This window comes from Mastomys coucha, unplaced genomic scaffold (assembly GCF_008632895.1).
Source record: "Mastomys coucha isolate ucsf_1 unplaced genomic scaffold, UCSF_Mcou_1 pScaffold7, whole genome shotgun sequence".
NCBI lineage: Eukaryota > Metazoa > Chordata > Mammalia > Rodentia > Muridae > Mastomys > Mastomys coucha.
In genome coordinates, this window is record NW_022196913.1 from 24,973,772 (window position 1) to 24,992,428 (window position 18,657).

The window sequence follows — 18,657 nt, forward strand, 5'->3', positions numbered from 1 at the left end:
ATTTGCATGTAAATAAAGAAAATATCTAAAGTAATAATAATAATAATAAAAGCCTATACTCAACAAAACTGGAAAACCTGGATGAAATGGACAATTTTCTAGACAGGTACCAGGTACCAAAGTTAAATCAAGATTAGATCAAAGATCTAAACAGTTCCATATCTGCTAATGAAATAGAAACAGTGATTAATGTTCTCCCAACCAAAAATAAGCCCAGGACCAGATGGGTTTAGTGCAGAGTTTTATCAGACCTTCAAAGAAAACCTAATACCTATACTCTTCAAACTATTCCAGAAAATAGAAACAGAAGATACTCTACCCAATTCGTTCTATGAAGCCACAATTATTCTGATACTTAAACCACACAGACCTAATGAAGAAAGAAAACATCAGACCAATTTCCCTTATGAATATTGATGCAAAAATTCTCAATAAAATTCTTGAAAACCCTGGAAAAAAGAAATATATAATTTTATAAGAAACTAATCATCTTCAAATATTTGCAGAAAAATAGTATTCACAGAAATATTCTATAGGAAGGATTATTTTTTATGGGTCTGAGTATTTTGCCTATATGCATGTCTGTATACCACTTGTGTGCCTGGTGCTAGAGGAGTCCAAAAGTGGGTATCTGATCCCCTAGATGGAGAGCAACAGGTCAGTGTGAGTCACAATGTGGATCTTCTGCAGCCATTGATCCAATCCCTGGAAGTGATGCTTTAGTAGCCATGGTAACTTTAAAATTACTGAATCCTTAAAACTCCTAATCAGTCATCATTAATCATTTAGTCTTCGTTCTTCATAGAGATAAACACTGACTTATGTTCTAAACTATGATAGCAAAATGTATTCTATTAACCTTTTTATTTTTCCTAGAAAAGCTGTTCTTGAAGACCTCGTGCTATTTCTTGGTTGAGACATTTGGCTCAGACGTCATAAAACTGTGAGTATGGTGTATCGTCGCATGTGAGTGTAGACCAACAGTATGGAAATCTGGCTCTGCTTCTTCCCAAGCACTTTGCACACAAGATTTACAGATAGCACCACCAGCAATAACCCTATGGTATCCACTGATGAAGTAGGTGACTGACTGTCTCCGAGCTCTCAGCACTTACTCTGCTCTCTTCCAGGAGCGTTCAGCCCTCTGTTCTCCAGGGTTCCTAGCCCATTAGCTTCCGTGCCTCTGTGCCATTTTTGTCTGTTTGCTCATTTTCTTTTTCATTCTTTTCCTTCTGTTTTGATCACTTTTTGCAGCACTGGATAGGAGGAGTACTGTTCATATTCCTGATGGTCTCCTAACAATGAGTCATGTTACCCAACTTGAGGTCACAGTGCAGTGACTGTTCTAGGCCATCCATCTCCAATCCAACTAAATTGGCCAAGTTAATAGTAAAAAAATAGAAAGCAAGGATTGTTCAATGTGACCACACTGGGAAGAGGAAAAAGAGATGGCAGCGATGATCTCCAGTTCATCTTCTGTTCTGAAGTGAGACTAAAGTTTAAATAGAGGTCCAGCAATATGAACATCTAAGCCATTGACCATCATTAACTGGGCTTCTATTTCATTCTGCAAAGCATTCTAACAAGTGGTGAAAACTATGAAATATCTATTCTAGGAAACAAAGTTCTCCTCTGGCTATAACCAGGCTTCCAGTGTTTTCCATTTTCCAGCATGGGATTCCTGGGGAAATGCTCATTATTGGGTTCCATTTTTTTTAATAGTCTGACATGATTGTAAGATCGAGGGACACAAGTGTGTCTTTAGAATAGCTTCATTTCTGCCGAGATTACATCCATATATGATTTTCTTATCTTATGTTTGTGATTTATTTCCCAGTGTGAATTATATAATAAGCACCCAAACTCATGCCACAAACTCTAGGACTGTGACAATCAACTGAGTCTAACCTTATAAACTCTTTTATCTTGCCTACTCCCAAGAACATCATCTTAGGTTCTATGTTCATCCTTCTCTCAATGTACTTTTAACATATATATATATGTGTGTGTGTATGTATATATATGTATGTATATATGTATATATACATATATGTGTGTGTGTATATATATGTATATATGTATATATACATATATATGTGTGTATATATATGTATATATACATATATGTGTGTATATATATGTATATGTGTATATATACACATATGTGTGTGTATATATGTATATATACATATATGTGTATGTGTATATATATGTATATATACATACATATATATGCCAGCAAGATGGCTTAGCAGATAAAGGAGGTTACCACATAAGCCAGACCACCTGAGTTCCTCATGCAAAGGTTGAAGAAGAGAACTGATTCCACAAAGTTGTCTTCGGACCTCTATACCTGTGCCATGGCACATACTTTCTTTATCATGCACACATAGTAACAATAATAATATAATCATATGTATACTATATTACATAACATGTATTATATGTAATATTTTAAAGTATATATTTTTAGTTTTTTTACATGGTTTCACATTTTATATATGTCATTTATGTATGAATGTCTGAGATCACCCATATAGCTGTCATCACTGCAGCACATTCACTCTGCCTATGTGATACTGACCTGTGTCTCTAGGGTGCTGTGTATGCACTCACTCACTAATGGCCATGCAGGTTGCTTTCTGAATCCCTCTTTGTATATAGCACTTCTTTGAGTATTTCTATAATGAATGTGTCATTAGCTTGAGAGCTGGGTATATAATTGTGAAGCTCAAAAGACAGTGTCATCCCCTACAATAGAGTAGCCTAGAGCCAGAGAAGTTTAAAAACAGAAGCTTAAAATCATACATATCTGAGAGATAATCAGTCCTCCTTGTATGCACCTGTCTCTATTAATACTGAGCTCATCTGTTACTAAAAATGGTTTATTCTGGATTCTGGCTGTGAATGCAGCAGGAGCCCTATCTTTTACCCCATACCCCAATTATTGTCATGACCTATGAATTGAAGTCAGGCCCATGGGCTTGCTAGTTGTTCTGATCTTTCACAATCTACCAATTTACAGGAAAAAAATGTGTTTTTAATGGAAACCTATGGCATTCCCTTACATAGTATTCTTCAAGGTCTGCACTTTCTTCTCATGATTTTGGTTCCATATCCTAGAGCCTTCATGAACTGGTTCTAATAGTCCATTCAAGCTCATCCCTTGTTACCTCTCAGGACAACCACATTCCACAGTGTTTTGCTCACACTACAGGCCAGTTCTGCCTAGAGACTTTTACAGTTGTTTCCTGTATTTTGTACATCTAAAACCTATCTGACACATCACCCAACTTTTTTGGACCCTAGCTCTTGGTTATCTCTCGTGGAAACTTCCCTGATCCTCTCCAAGCTAATATAGACATTCCATTCTTACCACCTACAAGAAAATTAGCACACACATATTCACAAATGCACCAACAACATGCTGTGCAAACCTCCAGAAACAGCACTTAAGACTTGTGTTTATAATTTAATTACCACTCTACTGTGATATGGAAACTTCTAGTTTCTTTGGAAAGTTAGTTATGTCAAATGATGGTTTGCTGGGGCACACAGGTGAAAGAATGTCTTCCTAAAGCAAAGCATGTGAAAGACTGTTTTCCTGAAGCAGATGCAAGTGAAAGAAAGGATGGTTAGATATAGCAAGCATGTGAAAGGACCCAGGATGAAGGAGTGTAAATATGACCCCGTGGACAGTGGGAAATGAGCACTGAGCTTTGATTTGGTTTGCTCTGCCTTGCTGTTCTTTGCTAATGACACACATGTATTGGCTCACCTTACATAGCATTGTTGAGCTCGATTTGTGGTAACTCACCTAAGAACTATGCCGCGTCTGTGGCCTCACCTCAGGCCAGTTGGCGAGCCTGGCAGCTTCTTCCGGATTGAACTACAGCTGCCTGGTGTTGGCTTGCTGAAAGGACTGGTCTGCAGCAGCTAGTTAGTGCCTGGTGTCTGCCCACCTACAAGACTGTTGTGCAACTGCTAAGTCACATTCGGTGTTTGCTACAGGACTGAACTGCTGCCAAAGAAGATCAGGCTCACCCCCAAAGAACTGTTGCTGAGCAGGTCCACTTCCCCCATATTCTAATAACTTTTCTCCTCAACTACCTCTGCTGGGTGGTGGACTAGAAGAAAGGTTGAACCCTTATTTAAAGTAGGTTCATATATATATATATATATATATATATATATATATATATATATATGTATGCACTACATATGTATATATATGTATACACTACAGAGCTCTGAGTCCCTGACTAGCTGACAGCTTTCAAAATCCTATGACTGCATTTTATTCATTCTGTGTATATTTCCAGGTATTTAGCAAAAATCCTACATAGATGTCAAGAGAAGAAGGATGAAAATAGGGTGGAGGAAAGGAAGGAAGCAGAGAAGGATGAAGGATAAGACTGTTTTGGAGAAATACAGATGCAGTGAGTGGGTCTGTCCACCACTTGTTTGTCATAAATGTCTAGCACACTATCAGTGCCAGCACCTGCTCTCACCAGCACCCGGTCAGCTCCAGTGCCCTATCAGTGCCAGCACACTATCAAAACCAGCATCATGTCAACAGCAGTATCTCTTCAGAGCCAGCACCCTGTCAGATCCAGGCTGCTAGGATCTCTGCTTACAGGCATCCTCTTTTTGAACCTTGTTTTAAATAGTCAGAAGCTGCTTTGCGTTGATTCAGGCCCTGAAAATGACAGCCTCATGATTTAATTTTACCTGAATAGCTGTCTTCCAATATTAAATACATTTCCTGACCTGGAGGTCATTTTTCCTATTATCTCATACTAGTCAGTTCTCAATAATTCATGGACTAATTATGTAGCAATTACATTTCTATCCACAGCCATAGCCATGGGATTCTGTAAAAAGGGAACCTGAGGGAAAAAAAAGACATTCGCTCTAAAACTTGCCATTCAGTATCTTGATCTATTTGAACTGTTATAACAAAACACCTGACAGTAGAAATTTTAAAAACAACAGAGATTTACCACTCATGGATCTAGAGTCTGGGACTGCATGATCAAGGTGTCAAGATGCCTGGTAGGGTCTTTTTTTTTTTCATTTGTTTTCTTTTTTTTTCTTCTTTTTGTCATAAGACAAAATGAGCAAAGAAGTTCCTTGAGCCTCCGTTATAAATGGGTACCTATTCTATTCATAAGCAGAGTCTCTCTCTATATTCTCAATATAATTCGTGAAGGTTAAGTCTTAACATGTAAGTTTGGGGAAGTGAGTACTAAGGCCATGACATGCAGGAGGAGACTATCTTATCTACATTCTAGGTAGAACTCCCATTTTAGGCAGTATCCAGGTACAAGGTCTCTGGCATGCTTCTGACCTCTGTTGTTCTCCACGGTGCTTCAGAAAATCCAGAGTCTGCCTCTCTTAGTCTCACCCTGCTTCCTGGTACTCACTGTTGCTTCCCTGTAAGTCACAAACTCTGCTCTTCAGGTGAGGTAGCCTCCAGAGATCAGGAGAGAACATTTTCATAAGAAAACTAAAGGGCGGGAATTGTAATAACTATAGCATGGCTTGAACATTATAGCTTTTATTGACATAAAAAGTAAAAGGCATTGCAACTCTGATCTTCACAAAATAATTACAGAATTGATTAAACTCAAACCTGGCTCACACCTGGAGTCCCAGCTCCTACAGGGAAAGGCAGGCTCCCTCTGTGAGACCAAGGCCAGCCTGGTCTACATATCAAGTTCCAGATCAACCAGGGTTACATAGTGAAAAAAATAGAAAACCCACAATATTCCCCAGAAAGGGAAAGACCATGATGAGGAAGGTGATTTTCTGTGGCAGGGCTTATCAACTGCAATGAATGTGCTGAGCCATAAGATATCCTCAAGTGTGGGAAATCCAACTGCATGATTTGTGAAAGTGGAGGATCATTTTTACCTCCTCCCTATTAAAAAAAATCAAAGGTTCACAATAAAGACCCATAAAAGAGTGAAGAAAGACACCCAAGTGCCTGCTGCAGGCACTGCTATGATGGATGAATGTGTGCTGGAGGTATGGGGAAGATGGAGTACATGGTGAAGAGAAGGAAGAGAAAACACACAGGGTTTGTACACAGTGGAGAAAGGTAGAGATTTGGTAAGAACATGATGAGGTCCTAGCCCAGGGCTGCTGCCCATGGCCATGTCTGGGGCTGTGGTCCTGCTGCAACTGGGGTCTGTGCTGATGTCTGTGTCCCAAGTTACCACCAGAGCCCAAGGGGAATATACATAGTTTGGGATTCCATTGGAGACTATATGGATATCTGAGGGCCACGTTGCCTCAGGGCAGGGACGGGGATCATGCTGATCTGAGTGGCTTGCACTGCCACCTGAAACCACAGGAACATTCAAGCCTATGCAGTTGCTGGGGTGGGGGGGAATGTCTGGGTCTATGGTCCTGTGGCAGCTGGGGTCTGTGTTGATGTCCCAGGCCCAGGTTACCAGGAAAGGCCATGAGATGTCCCTGGTCTGGACTGCTACCTCAGGCACTGACTGTGCTGAGTTGGCCCCACCCCTTGCCTGGGCAGCATAGCAGTGCTAATCCTAACAGCTGAGGAACTCATAAGCTAGCCTCAAGGGTGTAAGTTGGGGAGAGCTGGGCCCATCTCTAGTCTGCTGAGAGTGTCTTGGGCAAAAGATAGATGCCCTTATCTCCTTGCCCTTCACTGTCTGAAGCAGGGAGGAGAGCAGGCCTTGAGGTCATGAGAGTGGAAGAGCTGGCCCTGCCCTTCACCAGCTTTCCCTTGAAAGAGCAGGCCTTACACCTCACAATGGCAGTACCGTAGAGCTGGCCCTGGTGGTTCAGGAGTGAGGGACCTGGCCCCAAGGGTGGCCCTGCATGTCACCTAGGCAGCAGAGTAGAGCTGATCCTGGTAGCAAAGGCACAGACGGGTAAGCCTGCCCTGAGTACTTGAGAGCAGGAGAGCTGTCCCTGCCCCTTGCCAGCTGTGAGCTAGCCAAAAAAGTGCTGGAGAGCTCGTCCTAGTGGCATGGGAACAGGAGAGTTGGCAGGCTGACCAATTCAACTATCTCCCAGATCTATATTCAGGGCTCTGAGTTGACACACGCCAACATCTACCCCATCTATAATCTGCTGGAGTACATGAAAGGGCCAGTCCTACAGACCCAAAGCTGCAGGATCTCCATGACAACATGACAACAAATTATCTGAGAGGAATCTCCATGAAGTTCCAGTATAGATAGTGTCGCAGAGTCTCGAAACAGATCAATGACTCATTGCAATGAACATTTGCAAATAAAGATGTGGGGACATGTTGAGACACATCTGTGACACATGGCAGCTTCCATGACAATATTTTTAAAAATTATTATCATTCTACTTTTCTTTTCTTTTGGGGAAGAGAGGTTGCAGGAATGAAGAACAGATATAAAGGGAAGGGGAGTTGAGTGGGATTGGGTGCATGATGGAGAATTCACAAAAAAATCGATAATGAGGCAGGCTTTCTCCCCTCTCCTGCTGCCTCCTCCTCGCTCAGTTAAAGGTCTCTTTTCAGGAGCTCCTGCTCTCAGACATCATGTTTCACCTCTGCTCCTTACATTCATTCTACCTTCTCTTCTGCAAAGGTCCCTGAACCTTGAAGAGAGGGGCTTGATACATTTAAGATTGAGTGCTCCACAGTCTTTCATTGTCTTCACATTGTCTGGTTATGGGTTTCTGTGTTAATTTCCATCTACTGCAAGAAGCCTCTCTTTTTAGGATTGAGTGATGCACTGAACCAGTAATAGCAAATGTTTAATAATGACCTTTAACATGAATGGCCATAACATGAATGAAACATATAGACTGACTGGATACAATTAATGTTTTCATCCATGAAACTCACAAAATGAAATAGGACATCCAAAAAATTGAGAGTTAAATGTTGGAAAACAACTTACCAAGCAAATAGAAGCTGTATTTAAGCTGGTCTGATTCTCATGTCTGATAAACTGGAGTGCAAACTAAAATTAATCAAGAGAGATGAAGATGTCCACCACACATTAGTAAAAGGTACAATTCATCAAGATGATATAATTATTATAAATATGTATGTACCAACTCATGGGTGCCAATTTTTTTTAAAAAAAATTGAACATTAAAAAATATAAACTGCCATGTGTCCTAATACAATAATAACTGACGACTTCAAAAACTTCACTCTCACATTTAGATATGTCTTCAAAATTAAAAATCGGAAATGAAACTTTGTAAGTAAAGCATACCACATATCAACAACATTTAATATATATATGTATATATATTATATATATATAATATATATATAATATATATGTATATATATTATATATATATATATACATAATATATATATGACATTTCATGCCACAAGTAAGAAATACACATTCTTCTCAGGGACACAAAGAAGATGCTCCAAAATTGCTCACAATAGAATCCACAAAGCAAGCCTTATGATACATATAATAATTAAAATACTTCCCTGCATCTTACAAAACTACAGTGGAATAAAACTAAGACCCCTAGCAGAGCCAGTCTCAAACAACACATAAATACCTGCAGACTGAACAATATAATTTTAAATAATCAATATGCCATAGGGGAAAATTAAGGATGAATGTGTTTTAATTCCTAAATTAAGTGAAAATGAGAGTAGACCCTACCAGAACCTCTAGGATATAGACAAGGTAACTTAAAAGGAAAATTTGTACCTTTAAATGTTTATATTTCTTAAATATCAGAGAGATCTAAAAAAATAATCTAATGTTATACATCAAGGGTTTAGAAAACTTAGAAACCAAATCCAAATGCAGCATACAAAAAACTAAACATCATCATGGGAGAAATTAGTAAAAGAGAGACTGAAATAACAAACAGCGTTATATAGAGTTAGTTATTTGAGATATTAGCAAGGTTGACAAATCTGTAGACAAAGCAAATGTAAAGGAAGGGATGGCCAAATTAACACAATGAAGGACAAACAGAGCTGTTGCAAGAGATCCCAAAGAAGTCCAGAAGATCACTGGAGAATGCTTTGAAATCTTACCTTCCAAGACAATGAGAAATCTACAAGCAATGGTTAAATTTCTAAATGCATATTACCTACCAACACTTAATGCCTGTAGACACACTTTAATAGGTTCATAACAAGACTAGGGAAGATGTTAAAAGTCTCTCCCAAAAGAAAAATCCCAGAACTAGACAAATTCATGTTGAATTCTACCAAACACTTAAGGAAGATCTACAGAAAACACTTCTTTAAAAAAAAAAAAGATTTATTTATTTACTTACTTACTTACTTACTTACTTATGTATATGAGTACACTGTCACTGTCTTAAGATATTATCAGAAAAGGGGATCAGAGCCTATTACAGATGGTTGTGAGCCACCATGTGGTTGCTGGGAATTGAACTCAGGACCTCTGGAAGATCAGTCAGTGCTCTTAACTTCTGAGCCATCTCACGAGCCCCCAGAAAACACTTCTTAAATATCTGCGTCCCAATGGAGTTGACTAGAGTTAGCCTTCAAGTCCCATTACCTGTGGCAATTGTGACCTCTGAATTAGATCAGGCTCTATGCAATGCCTGGTGATTTCCTCAACAAAAGTCACATGTACCATATTGGTCTCTTCCATGTCCTGGAGATTCCATTACAAATTAGGCTTCACCTCCACTATTTCATGCACTATTCATGAGTATACAATCATAATCTGATTCTACTATTCATTGTCTGACCTCCGTGTCCTTCTAAGGTATTGGTACAAGCTTTCATGACTCTGTAACTCTTATGTTGTGCATGTGAACAATGTCAAGTTCTGTTGCCAGTTTAAAACTCAGTCATGGCTCCTTGTACCACAGTTGTAGCAGTATCTAAGTAGATGGCTGAACCTAGAAAAGTATTTCCCTAGTCTGCCCTTGTTTTCAGGATACTAACCTGAAGTCTCTAAGTTTCGGTTGTCTTCTTTTAAAATGAATTTGCTTTGTTACACCACGGAGCTTTTAATAGGTGGGATACTCATTTATGAATCTCCTAGTTTATCTTCAATAGTGCTATTTTAACAATTAAAGATGCTTTGTCCACAACCACCTTGTCTTCAACCATAAGCTTTCTCATATTCCTTTATTCACCACCAGAATATGTCTCATAGCATTCTGCTTTGAACTCTAAACCGCCCTAAATGAAGAGAGTAATAACCATTCCACAGCCTGAATGAAATCATGAAATTTCTTCCATGAAACAATGTATTTCATTAATTTTGAGTTCAGCCTCACTCAGATTCTTAGGAGATGGACAAAACCCAACTAGATCAACTTGCTAGAATATAAATTCAGGTAGTACTTATTCCTCTTTGAAATCTTATAAGAAGAGTCCTTTCTGACTCAGTTCATTTCTATAAGTATTCTTGTCATTTGAACTCTCATAAGAATTACCCATTATTCTTTGTTTTCTCTAGCCCATAGCTCTAATCTCTTCTAATTTCTACTATAAACAAGTTCAGAAGGCCTATTAGCTACATGGTAGGGATGTCACAGTAATGAACTCACTTCTCTGTAACAATTTTCTGTGTTAGTTACTTTTCTAGTTGCTCTGACCAAATACTTGTCAAGGAGCAACTTAAAGGAGAAGTAATTATTTTGGCTCATGATTTGAGGGGATACAGTTAATGACTGTGGTGGAAGCATAAGCCAAGGTTATGTTGCATCTTCAGTTAATAAGCAGAGGGGGAAATGTTAGGGATCATCAAGCTTTCTCCTTTGCCCTCTCTCATTAAGTCTGGACCACTAGATAGCACCACTCTATGACCTCTCTGTGGATGCCCTCATGGAGGATGCTTCTCCTAGATTGTTTTAAGTATACTAAACTTGACAATGAAGATGAACCATTGCATTTTATTGTAGTACCTTTGAATCCAGACACAACCATAATATTTGAAGATGACTGTGCTTATGGAATCCAATAGAAAAGAAACAAATCAACAATAATGTTTTTCCTTTACAAGGCTAAGAGATATGTTTAGCTTAAAAGGGAAGAGGTGATTTAGATCATTTCTAAGTGTAACCATACTTTTGGGCTACTGTATTGAGTTCTAATAACTACCACCTTGCTTCATCCTAATCCCTTGCACCCTCCCAACACTAGGCAGGTGAGAAAGAAGATTAGAGGAGAAAGGAGTGGTAGATCTCTTTAGACTACTTGCTGCTGATTAACAGTTGAATTCCTTCATATTAAGTCCAATCTTTGCCATCAGGACATCTCCAACTAGCAACCAGCAATCCAGCAAACATCAAATGCAGCAGGACAAACCACCACCAGCAGCAGCAGCAGCAGCAGCAGCAGCAGCAGCAGCAGCACCAGCAGCAGCACCAGCAGCCACCATAGCCTCTTAAAGCTCTGGCATTTTTATACCCTCTCAAGAGTTCCCAGAATTCAAAATGAAAACTATCTTCAGCTGGTAGATTCACATCCCTGTCAGAACACAAGACAAATCATAGTTAGCTGTTGTGGACAATCTGAAGCAGCCCTGTATCCTATACCTGGGTTAAAACAAAAACATATTCACATAACATAACTGATTTGGAAAGAAACCAAAATTCTTACTAAATCTTAAGGAGACAATTTTAAGTGTATGAAACTACATATAGCAAAATAGTTTTTCCTTTTGGGTGCAGTAAACTCTAAATATTCCTCCTATCTAATCATATTCTTTCTGTTTTTCCTTTCCCAGTTGTTTTTTGTGGCTTCTCCTGAAAACACTAGCACGTTCTTTTGAGAGGCTAACTCACAGCTCAGGGATTGTGTGCACTATCCTGTTTTCAGGACTTTATGCAAGAGGCAGGAGAGAGAAGTGTTGTAGGCAATCACAATCCCGCAGATGTGCCAGGTGAAATTCTAAGGCCAGGTTGTGAGAGCATCAGAATCCATCCTGGGTATTTAACTGTCTGTGATAGAGCTTCTGCATCCCAATGCCTGAGAGATCTTAATAACTTTTGCTTTGCTCCATTTCCTGCCAGACTCAGTGAAGCTATGAAGGCTGATGTGGTGTGCTATGCTCTGGACTTTTGCAAGCAGGAGGCTGTCCAATCACAATGTCATCTCTACGCACATCCCCAGGTGAGTGGGCTCTGCTCTGAACTCCACTTTCCAAGATCCTTTAGGTACATTGGAAATGTTATAAAGGTAGAGTGGGCTTCATTTGCTCAGTGGTTTGTGGACTGGAAACTTATTCATACACTACTTTCAGGGTTCCCTTCCTTTCACATCCATGTATTTGTTGCCATTTGTACCATGATGATGGCCTTTCCTTCTGATTGGGGTGAGATGGAATCTTAACATGCTTTTAATCTGCAGTCCCAGATAGCAAGGGATATTGGACACTTTTTAGAGTATCTCCTTGGATTTGTAATTTCTCTTGAGAACTACTTAGTTCCATATCCCTTTTCAAGTTAGGCTGTTGCTCTATTAGAGTCTTGTTTTCCCCTGGTATATTCTAGTTACTAATGATATATATATATATATATATATATACATATATATATATATATACATATATATATAACTTGATATATATATATATATATAAAGTTGTTTCTTCTATGAGTTTTGTCTTCACTTAACAGTTTCCTTTGATGTACAGAAGTATTTTAGTTTAATGAGTTTCCATTGGTCAATTTTTCCTATGTTGCCAGAGTCCTATTCACAAAATTCTTACCTATACATACACGTTGAAGGTCATCCCTGCTTTTTCCTCTAGCAATTTTAGGGTATCAAATCTCTCACTGAAGAGTTTGATTCATTTGTAGCTAAGGTTTTTCAGAGTGAGATATAGGGCTCGAGTTTCACTCTTTTAAACATCAATGCCCAGGTTTCCATTTGCTGAAGATACTATCTTCTCCAACATATATTTTTGGATTCTGTCAAAATCAGGTAGCTATTGTGTAGATTTATTTCTGGGTACACCATTCTATATTGTTGAGCTAAATGTCTATTTTTTTGTGGATGTAATGTTGTTTTCATTGTTATGGCTCCATAGTGTAATTTGAAATTAGTTATGGCAACCACCCCAGGGTTTCTTTTTTCAGGAGTGCTTTAGATACCCTGGGTCTTCTGTGTTTTCATATAAAATTTATGGTTGTCTATGAGGACTATTCCTGTGATCTTGATTGAGATTATATTGAAACTGTAGGTTGTCTCTGATAGAAGAGGCGTTTTTATGTTTTGAGTTTTCCAGTTCATGAGTGTGGTGGAGAGGGGGATATCTTACTATCTTCTAATGTCTTCTTTAATTCTTTCTTAAAGTTTTATTCTTGTCTTAAAGTTTTCTTGTAGAGGTTTATTGTATTTACTTGGCTAGGTTTATTCCCAGGTATTTTATTTTTACCTTGTGTTTACTGTGAATGGGATTATTTTACTGTTTTCTTTTTCAATATGCTTGTCCTTGCTATGTATGAAAGCTACTGATATTTATATAACAATTTTGTATCCTACCTCCTTACTGACAATGTTTATCAGATGATAATCCATGTAAAATATTCTTCTTAATTCATCTTGATCTCTCCTCCCATGAGAAAAAGTCTAGGTTATTCTACTATTAACAATAATCTTGACCTGTATTGGTGATAGATAGGAGAGCCAAATAAATAAATCAGGGGTCTAAACCCATCTTTACCCCTCAAAAATCAAATAGAACAACCAATTCATCTCAAGACATCCAGAATGTTTCAGGGGTCAGTACTAAAAATTCCACAGCCTAATAAAATCTGGTCTGTTTGTTGCTCTCATCTGAGCTAATCTGTCCTAACCCATAAGATGACTATAATAAAATATTACGCTCACAAGTTTCTTAAGTAAAGCAAGCAAATATATATACAATGCTTAACACAATGCCAATATACTATACACAGAAAATACATTAAAATATTACTAAAATGGCATCTAATAATATTATTGCTGCTGTCATTATTTGAGATGGATTTTAACAATTTCCTGTGTCATATCATTTTGGACAACTTTTAGTTCAATTATGGTTAGACAAGGTTATAAATTGTGACCTAATTCTATCCACATACTGTAGATCAGAGTACAATATAAAACTAGTTAAGGCTCACAGTGTTGATATTCATGAGCTTCCTATTTAAATACTTGTTACCTCTTTCCCTAGAATTATGATTTTCCTATATATTATAACAACTTTGGTTTTTTAAATATGTTATTTATGTTTAAGTAAAGTCAACTATACTACTTTGTGGCTTAAATAATACACATGATATTTCTGAGTGAAAATATTAAATACTAGGGACTGGAGAGTTAGCTCAGTTGGTAAAGCACTTGCCATACAAGGATGAGGGCCTGACTTGCAAACCCAAGACCCATAGAAAAGTCAGATATAGTGGCATACAGTTGTTACCGCTGTTCCTGGGAGGCAGAGACAAGTGAATCCCTGGAGCATGCTACCCCTAATCTCTGGAGCTTAGCCTCCCGTAATCAATAACTTCCAGGCCAGTGAAAAACTGTGTTAGTTTCAGTTTCTCTTGCTGTAATAATATACAAAGACCAAATGGGATTTGTGAAGGAACGGGTTTATTTTATCTTACAGTTTGTAGTCCAATATCTAAGAAAGCCAGGGCAAAAACTCAAGGCCAGAACCTAGTGTTGAGAACTGAAGCAGAAGCCATGAAGATTGCTGCTTACTGTTTTTCTTACCATCTGCCCAGAGTGCCACTACCCACAGTGCTCTGGGATCTTCAGTATTAATCAGCCAAGACAATTCCCACAGATTTACCACTAGGCCAATCCGATGGATATATTTTCTCAATTAAGATTCCTTTTTCCAAGATGACCTCATTTTGTATTAAGTTGGCATAAAATCTATCGATCACAGAGCCCCTGTCCCAAACAAAACAAAACAACCAAAAAAAAATGTGAGCTGCAACTGAATAGCAAAACCTAAGGTTGACCACTGCTTACTACAACTCTAAAAAAGGGTATTGGGGTGGGGAAAGGAGGGAGGAAGGAAGAGAGGGAAAGATGGGTACACCACAAAACTGTTTTCTTGACCAAGAAAAATTGAAACAAATGTCTAGGATATATGTTTTATGCTTCTTCTGTGATTGACTGTCAATGAAATTTTCCTTATTCCTCCAAAGAAGTTGTAGATTCTACTGGTTTCTAAAAAAGGAAATTAAATGAGAAAAATTCAGGTAGTTAAATAGCATGTGAATATTGTCTTATCATAACCACTATTTGATATTGGGAGAAAGCAGTGTTTTTCTGTGTCGGAAGGCAAACATATTAGTCTGCTTGTCAGCATCATGACAAAATGCCTAAGAGAAGCAATTTAAAATGACAAAAGGCTTGCTTGGGCTTATAGTTCAAAGGTTTCGATTTATGGTCACTTGGCTCTGTTCATGGGCTTGTGGATAGACAAGACATAAAGATGCAGAGTTGGGAGGGCCTAGGACAAAGCAGCACACTATGGTGATCCAAAAACAGAAAGAAAAGGCCAAAAGGAAGCTTTTCTCCCCCAGAGACTTTCTTCCTTCAACTAGATCCTACCTCATGGATTTTCTTCACTCTATAGTGGCCTGTCAAGTTATGAGCTGATCAGTAAGTAGACTCATTGATGAGGCCACAGCCCTCACAATTGAGTCACATCCCTGAAGCGCCAAATCTGAGCATTGCCTTGGGGAAAAAGCTTTCAACTGACAAGTCTTTGGGGACGTTTCTATTTTCAGTCCTAGCAGCAAGTGATTTGGCTTTTAGTGACATCCACAACCACGATGATATATGTGTATCTTATCCACAGCTGAATCACACAATGTTCAACTCGATCTGATCATAAATAAAGTACCTGATTCAAACATACTGTCTGCAGTTATTTCATATACCAGATTTCATTTCCTCATTTCTCCCAGTTTAACAACCTGCTTTTGCTTGTAGTGCTGGGATTTGAATCTTGAGCCTTTCCCATGCCAGCCCTCACCCCCCTTTTTAGCTGCTGACTTAGGAAATTTTCAGCAACTCTTTTTGGCTGGGACTGAACAGGAAGGATTTCATCTAGAAGTGCTCAGCTTCCAATCAAGGTCATTCTGGGCTGCTGGTCAGCCTGAGCCCTACCCTCTGCAGCTGTCTCAGAAACTTTCTTCACTCTCCTCAGGGACTGCTCCAGGCCCTCTCCCTCACCATAAATGCCTATCATCAGTCTCTATTTCTGCAGATGATCTAGAAATATAGGATATTCCCTCCAGATTCATAGTTTTCTGTGTTGAACTTTTCTTTAATATCAATAACTGGCATGTCCTGAGGGCTTGCTACAGACTGGGGGAAGAAGCTATGCTTCATTTTGTCTAGTTGTCTATGCAGTCCTAAGACACAGGCTCCATTAGCACCTCTTGCTCCCAGAGAGGAAGTGGGACACTGTAGGCTTTAGTGGACTGCTACCAGTCACCACCCTAAGAATGAGCAGAAGTAGGACTGCATCCTTGCCTCGCCCATCAGAGATGCAACTGGTGTCTCCACACCACTGACACTTACCACGTGGATTTTTGAAGCTGCTATCTGTGTTCCCAAAACAACCAACTGGAATCCTATCAGCAGGAAGGGATAGCATTAAAATGTTCACTTAATTTTAAAAATTAGATTACACTGCATTTTTTCCAGATAATGTTGTGTGTCAGGTTTGTTCTTGCTTTGCTTTGTTTTTGAGAAATTTTTGTGTTTTTTGTTTGTTTTTTGTGTCTCCTCCTTAACATTACATTTTGAAGATGTAGTTTTAAACATCCATGGCCTTTGTTTGTTTGTTTGTTTGTTTGTTTATTCCCATTGAGTTCAAGCCACTCATATAGATATACAAATATGCAGCTAAAAAGAATCTTTAGTCCCAAGGCTTTCCTGTGACAATTCTGTCAGTGACCCCAAAATAGCCACTACTCTGAAATGGCACCATAAATCTGCTCTTTTATATAAAACTGTATTCTTATTGAATTTCATGTTGGTGGAATTATTTAGAACAGATAGATGACCTTCAACTTACAATGGTTAGACCCCTAAAATTTCTACTTCATCCTGGTGCAAAAAAAAAAAAAAAAAAAAAAAAAAAAAAAACCAATATGCAGTCAGCAGAAATTGAATTCTAGATCTTGAATTTTCATTTTTTTTCTGTGACTGTGTCTCCCAATCAACTATGTAATCATGAGAGGAAACAACTGACACACTATCATATGTTGTTGCTAGCCGATGAGTACATGGTGTTTTCAAATCTCCTTATGTCTACAAAGCACCCATCTTTGTGTATACAGGATACTCAGCCCTGAATTATAAAGCAGGCTCTGGTTTAGACCTCTTTGCCCACAGTAGGACATAAAGGTGCCTTGAGATGCTTAAAGTCATGAAACTAAGTTAGAATGCTGAGTAGGGTAGGGTATAGGGTATATGAATTTTATATCATCCCAACTACCACCTTCTCTATAGAACAGTTCCTAACTTTCCACCTTAAAATGTTGATCATCCTCTTAAGCACCATCATAAGCTAACTTCTAGTCCTTACAACGTACTAATGACTGATCCAAGAGTTTCCTATGCATAAGTTCAGTTGATCATTCCAAGTAGGTATTGTTGTCTACATTTCATAGACTATGATAGTAGTTATATGGGTTTCCTTATTAGGATGTAAGCACATGGGGACTGGTTTGGGTCTAAGTGATTGATGGAGGGGGAATGAGAAAGGGAGAAGTAAAATGTGCTGGTCTGCATTGCGAAGATCACACAGATCGTCTTTAGGGGTGTATTTCATCACCCTCTCTTTGCACTCAAAACACATGACAATTGGCACTGGTGCGTACATTTGTGTGTTCAAAGCCTGCTTCTCATGCCACAGCTTACAAACTAGCACTCAACTGTAGCTCTTCCTTCCCCAACTGCACCTTCTGGGATCCTCAGCCCAGAAACTCCCAGCAGACTCGCTTTTAGTAGACCAATCTCAATTACAACCACTATAAATGTGCTACAGACACCCTTAGCATTTGCCAACATCCCACACACACAGGCAAGTTTGACCTCCCCTTGTCCCCTGACCTCAATCTATTTTAAGAGAAAATTACATTTAAATAGTCCACCTCCACCATCTCCATGGAGCTGAGTCCTTCTCCTTCTCTGCTGGAGGAAGCACACTGTCTTAGAAAGCAGGCAGCTTTCAAAGAAGCGTCCATGGTGAGTTCAGTTCCATAGGAGCCAGGAGCTCTTTAGCACTGAGAGGATGGATTTGGGGACACAGGGAGTTCTTCTGGGGTCTGCTTTCTAAGAAGCTGATATACATTGTTAGAGGGAGGAGTGAGTCTGTACTTTAATTATTTGAAAGTGACATGTGACAAGTTCTTGTGTGGCTAGACAATAAGCAAATTGCTTTAAGACTTAATTTATGTGCAAATATCTGCCATCTCCTCTAATTCAAGTTCTTGGGCAGCACAGACTTAGAGCTAAGGACAAAAGTTGTACTCTTTCTGAGATTCGGTCCTCAGTCACTTCTCTCCTGTGTATGTGACAGTGTCCTTCTGCTCACAATGCTGCGCTTAGCCTGTGAGCTCAGGCCCCACTCTCAGATGTTATTATCTACTCGTCCCTAAGCTCTTCTTTTTTAAAGTCAACTTTCTATTTTTTAGCAGTTTGTT

The 18,657-nt window shown here is 38.9% G+C and overlaps 1 protein-coding gene and 1 pseudogene across 3 annotated transcripts in view; both read left to right on the plus strand.

The window, feature by feature from the left end:
* The window catches only part of Aoah (acyloxyacyl hydrolase), a 251,423-nt gene that overhangs the window by 60,866 nt on the left and 171,900 nt on the right, over positions 1-18,657 (plus strand). For 2 of the 3 annotated variants that reach the window (XM_031359270.1, XM_031359271.1), the window contains exons 3-4: positions 877-943; positions 12,007-12,106. In XM_031359270.1, the coding sequence (XP_031215130.1) occupies positions 877-943; positions 12,007-12,106 (167 nt within the window). The remainder of the gene's footprint in view (positions 1-876; positions 944-12,006; positions 12,107-18,657) is intronic. The other variant, XM_031359272.1, reaches the window with a different exon arrangement.
* LOC116082952 lies at positions 5,768-5,921 on the plus strand (annotated as a pseudogene).